This window comes from Citrus sinensis, chromosome 5, assembly GCF_022201045.2.
Source record: "Citrus sinensis cultivar Valencia sweet orange chromosome 5, DVS_A1.0, whole genome shotgun sequence".
Lineage (NCBI taxonomy): Eukaryota > Viridiplantae > Streptophyta > Magnoliopsida > Sapindales > Rutaceae > Citrus > Citrus sinensis.
The window spans coordinates 16,116,723-16,124,633 of NC_068560.1; the positions used below are offsets into that span (position 1 = coordinate 16,116,723).

At 33.4% G+C, this 7,911-nt stretch overlaps 1 protein-coding gene across 1 annotated transcript; it reads right to left on the minus strand.

Annotated features, from left to right (window-relative positions):
• Positions 1–3,977: 3,977 nt before the first annotated feature.
• On the minus strand, positions 3,978–7,583 carry LOC102620879 (histone-lysine N-methyltransferase, H3 lysine-9 specific SUVH1). The gene is made up of 3 exons (XM_006471204.4): positions 7,411–7,583; positions 5,103–7,283; positions 3,978–4,384 (listed from the first exon to the last, which is right to left on the minus strand). The coding sequence occupies exon 2, from the start codon at positions 7,149–7,151 to the stop codon at positions 5,163–5,165; it is 1,989 nt and encodes a 662-aa protein (XP_006471267.2). The 5' UTR covers positions 7,152–7,283; positions 7,411–7,583; the 3' UTR covers positions 3,978–4,384; positions 5,103–5,162.
• Between the last annotated feature and the right edge of the window lie 328 nt (positions 7,584–7,911).

A 7,911-nucleotide genomic window follows, 5' to 3' on the forward strand; every position in this document is an offset into this window, starting at 1 on the left:
TGAACCCACATGGAAATTTTTTATAAGAAGCTGATCATAATCTGTCATGCGGGGAAGAAATAGGAAAACAGTTGTGTAAATTAGCATTTTACTATTGTAATTCATTTGTGTTACTCCGTAAAATTTCAACTGGTTTGCTTGTAATGAACATTTCAGTGTATAATGATGTTGTAAATGATAAGTGTGAAGATTTGTGAAAATTTGAAGGGAGTTGATTATGAGCAAGTACAGGTGCGTGATATTTTTTGTTGAAATTGATTATGGCTCCCATGTATTTGGGCCTTTGTAATTTGCATAGGCAAGTATTAGACAATGATTGAGTGGGATGCATTGTTGGTTTCTATGTAAGGGGTAAGACGGTGATTGACATCGATTCAAGTTCTTGAGAAGTTGGAAGTCATTGAGTTCTCATGGAAACTATATGAGAGACCTCTTGTAACATAAGCAACCTTTAAGTTACAAAAAGCTAGTGAATCCATAGTTCCTTTCCCTTTCTCTACTTCCTTCTGCAACGCTGGTATCTACTACAATTTCCTTAGTAATCTCTATATTGCATGCTTTCTGCTTTTCATTTTGACCTACCTTTATTCTTGGACAAAGTTACACATTATCTTTTTAGTCTGAACCTCACTTTCGATTTTCTGCTTCATCTAAGCCCAAAGCACACGAACTACATTCATTACAAATAACAATTTCCAAATTTGATGATTTTTTTTCAAATAACTAATTACCACTACTATACTTATAGCTACAATTATATTGCCACTTGTCTCTATCCATAATATTAACCCAATCATTATATACAAAATTATCGGAAATTTCCAACAGGTTCTATTGTTCAACTCACCAACGCAGATAATTCACAGCCAAAAGGGCAACTCTGCTGTAATTTTCAATTTTTTTGTTGCCTCAAATTGCACGAACATTTGTTAAAACCCTAAAGTACCACGTAACCCGTCTTAAACGGTTGCCAATTTAAAACATAATTAAAGCTATCAAACTGGAGCCATTAGATCATGTGCCCAGATATCCTACAGCTATTGCAAATGACGACAAAGTCAGGGGTATCTTCCCCTCGTTGGAAGGCAGCTGGGTCCACACATTATTATATTTTTTTACTTATTATAAGATTGATATAGTACCTTAATGTATTCTAAGATTTATGTTATCATACATATATGTATTTAATAGGATTAATTTTGAATTACTCTCCTTTAACTATTTTTAAATAATTATCCTTACTTTTAAAAATCTAAATCTGCCCCTATTTTATTAAAAAGACGAAAAAAATTTCATTAATTCAACCTCATTTTTGCATTATCTTAATATCTTTGACCAAATTATAGAATAATTTAAAGTTTTAAAAAATAAGTAAAGTAATTTAAAAACAATCAATTTATATAGGGAGTAATTCGAAATCCACCTTCTTTAATTCATGGGCTCTTTTCCCTCTCAATTCTTTCTTCTCCTCTCTACTCTTTCTCATTTTCTTAACAAGGACAAGACACAAAAAACCATTCGAAGGAAATCTAACAAAGTAGTACCAAAGCTAGGTTCATGTTATGGGAGAAATTAAAAATGTGGCTGTGATCAAGACCTATAAGAAAATCATTTTTTACTAATGTTCTTTTTCAAAAAAAAATTAAATTAAATTTTCCATTCTTGAATATAATTATTGAAAATAGAAGTTTCAAATTTAGCATTAATATATATATATATATATATATATATATATATATATATATATATATATATATATATATATATATATAAATCTCTGGCTTCTCCCTTGTTAAAAATATAAGAGCAGTCTGAGTTTAAGATTAGTATCTAAAATCTAAGATTTAATTAATTATAATCATTTAAGTGAGCTATTCTTTTTTCATATTGTTTCAAACAAAACGGAATTACGATTTTGGTGGATATGCATTTCACGCCTGAAGGATGTAAGTAGAGTAGAAAGAGAGAAAGAAATATGAGAGAGAAAACATTAACTAATAAATACAGAGGAAGAGGAGAGTGAGAGGTAACATTAAATTAAATAAATATTAAAACAGATAAGAGACAAATCTTATGGTCTGTATTTTGTAGGTAAAATTACAGATTCTTTTCCAAAATATAAGGTAGAAAAATCTATACATAAATTTAAATGAGCTGTGACATTTACCCGGGCTCTTAAAATTTAAAAAGACTATACTTAATGCTCTTATCCTAATCAATTTAATTTATAACTTAGTTTATAATGAAAAAGTCCATTTAATTTATAATGAAGAAGTCCATATCATCCACAATCAATTTAGATTATTTTACAGACAGTAAACAGCCATCAAAACAAAATATTTCCGTGCGTGATATGACAATATTATCCTTGTTAAGTTAATTAGTTAATGTATGTTCTGTTTGTTTAGAATTTTGCCATGTACATATGCTGTTTGTATATTAGCTTTGCTTTTAAAGTTTTATTGCATAATAAGATAATTTCATTTTATTATTCCATTTTCATCACATCATGGGTTATATGTTAGTTTTATTTATGTAAGACAATCTATTCTCTCATTGATAACATATAAATTAGGTTTCACCAAATTTTCAAATACTATATGGCCCAATTTGTTCACATTTGTCAATAAAAATAAAAAAAATGAAAAAAGAGGTAAAAAAAATTACATAAATTAAGTAATTAGCTCAACTTATTAACAACAATATTGTCATAGCACATACACAATATTTTGTTTTCATGGAAGTCTACAGTCTATAAAATAACTTAAATTGATTAGGCACAACATAAATTTTTTTATTGTCAAATAACTTAAGTAGTTACCATAAGAGGCCAAGAGGGTGAAAATGTAGCAATTTTTTTTTTTTAATTTGAAGGAAGTAAGTATCATAACCCCTTTTATTTGAGTGTAAGTATTTTCAACTTATATTCGAGTATAGGAAATGTGTAATTTCCCCATATTTTGTATCAAATCTTCTATTATAAAAGGCTAAATTTAATTATTTATTATTGTTATTAATTGGGAGCGAATTTTCCCGAATTGCCGCCAAATTGCTGCTAATTGGGCCGGCGTGTATGGCCCAATTATTTTACAACATTGGTTCAAATTTCTCCAAGGTTGTTTGATACCCTCACTGATAGCTATCCCTTGTTCAATTAATGAACATTTGTGTTGTAGTACCCCAGCTCGGAGGCCAAAAGAAGAATAAAGTTCGCTATAACAATTAGTACAACATCTATAAAAGACCTAAAAAAAAAAAATATTGTCTTGTAGTGAAATTTTATTTTGTTATATTGTAAATTTTTTTAATCCTGTAATAAATATAAATAAATTATTGCTGGGTAGACTTTAGAACATTTCGTTTCATCCAGGATTCGGGATCTCAGTTAGTTTCCGATTATGGAACTCCATTTTGCCGTGGGTTTCATAGTTTGTAGCTTAGTTTATGCACCTCGATTTTGTTATCTTCAAATAACAATTTTTGTGTTTAATTGACAATCAACCGAAGTACTTATGTTTTCCTGAGTTTTTCAAGTATCTTCTTGTGCTTAAATCTATTCATTGGAGGCCAGCAATCATGTGGTCTCATGCATCAGATTCATGGATGAGTCTCCAACTTAGCATCTTTGGATTGAGTTTCGCTCAAGTAATACTGTTTTTTTACATCACCCTTTTCATAGAATTTTTTTTTTTCATTTTATTACTATTACTATTATTACCATTATTATTATCATCACCAAATGATCTTCTTGAGTCCAAATCAGCTCTCATCTGTTTAAACGCACAAAAATATGAAAATGAATACGAGAATATTAATGTATTTTATTCTAAGAATAAAGAACACCCACATTAATTAAATCTAAAATCACCTTTTCACGGTCTAAAATTAACTTTTTTACAAATTTTCTGTTGGCCAAAAATATGCATGATGTTTCGGTTGGTTAATGAATCTGAATAAAAGAGTGCAGATTCAGAGACTTAACAAAAAATTCGAATTGGAACTTATTATCATAACCAATTCCAAGACGATAGATACACAACCTCATCAACATTAGCAATACAAAACAATTATTAACACAGAAAAGCAGAATAACTATGCCGCGGCAGAGATAAAAAGGGGGGAAAGGAAAAAGGTAGTAGTATACAAAAGCCGGTTTCTTACAGTAGTGCAACTACTAGTTACAATAACTAAAAACTACAAGCATCATAAAAAGTGACCAGCAAAGTGCTCGATGAGATCACTGTCAACAGCCTCAGTGTGTCCTCCCTGGCTATAGGTTTAGGGACAACATACAGAGTTTTGTGCCTACTTAACTGGACATTGCACCCAATAGCTGGCGGCAGGCAGAGTTTCTTCATCAAGAGGAGGAATTGACCACTACATCCTAAGAATTGTATGAAAAGTTAATTAGTCAATTATATACATGAAGATAAGAAATCGAGAGATTTTCTCCCTTGTAGATACATTCAGTGCATCTTGGGGGCCCAAAAAAGGCAGAAGAAGCTTCTTCAAGACAATGGATCAATCAAAATGGTAGTATAACAACGAATTGGAGAAATAAGACAATAGATCAATCAAAATGGCTTCAATATTGACTAGAAGATGCAAAATTTCACCCTAACACGAAATATAACAAAATGTCTAATGAGTCTGGCAGTATAACAATAGGCTCAAATTATTATGAGCAGAAATTCAGTCATAAAAATAATCAAACAAGTAAAGTATTATCTATTATGACAAAAGTAATCCTTGAGCTTCATGAATTACTTTGTATATTTAAAGAAGGTATGTCTGTCCGCCGTACAAAGAAACAGTTTGCATAGAAGAGCAATTCATGAACAAGCAAAGATTTGTTGCTTCCAACAATATCATATAAAACATTATCTTGAGACAATTCATGTTTATAACAATAAAATGTGGCCCAACTAACAACTTCTGCATGCATGTGTCCCACATGGATAAAATTACTTGCATAATTTTGGCATAAATAATTCATATTTGTTGTCTAATAAATCAACAATAACAAAAATCATAAGAATCTCTGAAAACATCATATTTCATGGTAACAAGTTCATGAATAACAACATAAGTGAGATTCTGACCTTCTACAGTGCCAAGGTTGGCAATACCATTCTTTTCCACTAATCAACACGCTTTCAACATCATCCAAAATAACCTCGGCATTTCAGTGTTCCGCATAAGCATTTCTTTTTCCTGTGGGGTTCATAATTACTCCCATCAGACTTGGAAATCCCATAATCATATGTCAACTCTGTCATGGGAGGAACATGTCTCATCGCAAAAAATGCAACATGGACGAAGGATTCATTATTGTTTTCAAATATAATCGGCTGCCAGAAAACATTTGGAGAGCAACTGTGATTCATGAATCGAGCAACATTCCCAACATTCTTGGCACTTATGACTAGGGGATATGGTATGTCATATTCCTCAGTAGTGTCACTAGGATCATCATCTTCAATTAACCCCAGTTCATAATTCCACTTGAATGAGTCATAAGTACGGGTTGTATCAAAAACATAATCTTCATTACTGCCTTCCCCATCTTGCCTTGCCTTAAATTTATCTACTACTTCACCTGCATATTCACAAATGAAAGTACCAGCACGAATAGGATCCAAAGATCGCAGGCCCCAACCCCTATCTTTCGTTTTAAACACATCCAACCGAACTTTTAGACCAGTCTGAGACACTCTGTTTTTGCAGTCACGATTGCATGGACATGATGGACCACATTCATATATCAACGGCTTCCGACTTACTAGGACCCCATTAGCAGTATATGGAAAATCACCCCCATTTTTCTGGACACAAGAGCAATTTGGATTGCCTGGGCCACATGCACTATAACAGTTGCAGCCGAAAGAAGGCTGAGTTAATCTGAATGATTTAGAATACTTAACAGTGGTGAGATAAGTGAAATACGCAGGCCCTTTCTCATCATCAACATCATTTATAAGTGCAATGGGTATAGCCTCGGCCCCAGACGAAAGGTCTGGAAGAATAAGTCCAACCCTACCAGACATGCCGTCCTTCCACCTCTGAATCAATTTCCAAAGAGCAAAAGCACCAGGCTGCCCAGGTATCCTAACCAATTTATACTTGAAAATATTGCAACCTGATTTCCCCTTTTCAGTCCACGACTCTTGAACCGTATAGAGTCCATCATATACGTAGACCTTTGAAGATTGGTTAATAGCATCTTTCATTCCCCGAATGACTCTTACTTCACTGGCTCGGCGCAAGCTCCTTTCTAATGCAAGATTACCCCTTTCGAGCTTCTGATCAGCTGCTTGCTCACCCTTCCTATTAGCATTCCCACCCTGGCCGCTATATATCAAGATATCACTATCCTCAGCATCGTCATCGTATCCTCCAGATGATATAATGCTTACAGCCACCGGTTCTTCGTCTAAATCACTCCTTGTAATCATATAATCAATTCCGGCCATGGACTGGGAATGCAAACCGATCAAACACATCTCCATCCGAAAGAAGAAAATATCACCAATTTCCACACCTGGAACAACTCCAAGCCTCTTCCTCATATTGGTACGTACTCCTTTGCTCATCAATATATTGCTTGCTTTCAAATCCGCACGCCTAATCAACCCAGTAGAAGTCTCCTTAGCATCCTCAATCTGACTAATTCTTCTTCTAAGGGCATCAAATCTCATCAGCACATTATTAACAACTTGCCTATTACCATCATCTCGCTCAAATGAACTAATCCCCACAGAAAAATCCGAGTCCTGAACATTCTTGGGCCTCTTCTGCTTGTAACTAGAAGTGCGACGCTTTTTCCCGTCTAGAAACCCATCCGAAGACCCCAAATCACCATTAGACCCATCCACAAAATTAACATCCGGTGATCTAAATGACCGAATGGGGGTAGCAAACGACGTTGGAGGTGTCTGTGTGTTGTTGTTTTGGTTGTTGTCAGGAGTAAATTCCGGCGTACTAAAGGGGTAAAATGGAGAAAACCCAGGTGGGAAAGGGCCAAAAGGAGGTGCACAAACAAAAGGAGGTGCTTGAGGACTTGACGGTAACACAGGTCTCAAACTACGCAAAGGTTTTACATCCAACACTTTTGTTTTGTCTAAAGGAGCTGAAGGAACAGTGCCATCCATCACTAAAACAACCTAACTCAAAAAACACACTAAACAAAGCTTAAATTCAACAAACCCCCAATTAAACGCACTAAATCTTTCTTTTTTCACAAACCCATTTCCTTAAAGAAGCTCAATTTTAATTTTTTTTCTCTGCAAAAAATAAAGATCAAACAAGTTTTATATGGTCCTAAAGAACAAGCAACTTAAACTGTAAGATCTAACTTACCGAACTGACAAAAAAAAATTTACAGATTAAAATTAAGAGTCTTATTATTACCTCTGGAGATTGCATGTACCGTTAGTTGCTAGGGTTTGAACTGAGAAATGGGGGGACTTTGGCTGCTAAGTCCATTGAAATGAAAAGCCTGCTTGCTCTCCGCCCAATGCGTTCCACCTTTTCTAGTCCGTCCACTTCGAACTTGTTCTTACACTGTGGACAAACACGTGCTTCATTAATGCATTCTTAAAGGTTGTAGGTTTCTTAACTAAATCCGATATGCTTAATCCGTCGTCTATATAAATTTAATTTGTAAAAATTTAATTCGTAGATTAGTGAATTAAATAAATGATATGTTTATTTGAGGGTTTAGAATATGAAAATAAAGAAATGAGAATAAAATCGATATTTATTTAGTAAAATATAATTTGAGAATATGAACAAAATATGTGGGTCTCACATAATTTAAAAATAAGGAATAAGAATATCATTTCTATGGGAGGTTGGTAATGGGAATTACTATTTTCTGAATTGACTTTTGTATTCTTCTAATTTTTTTAT

Coding starts and splice junctions, on each gene's coding strand:
- LOC102620879 (XM_006471204.4), bottom strand. CDS start 7,151: ATGGATGGCACTGTTCCTTCAGCTCCTTTAGACAAAACAAAAGTGTTG.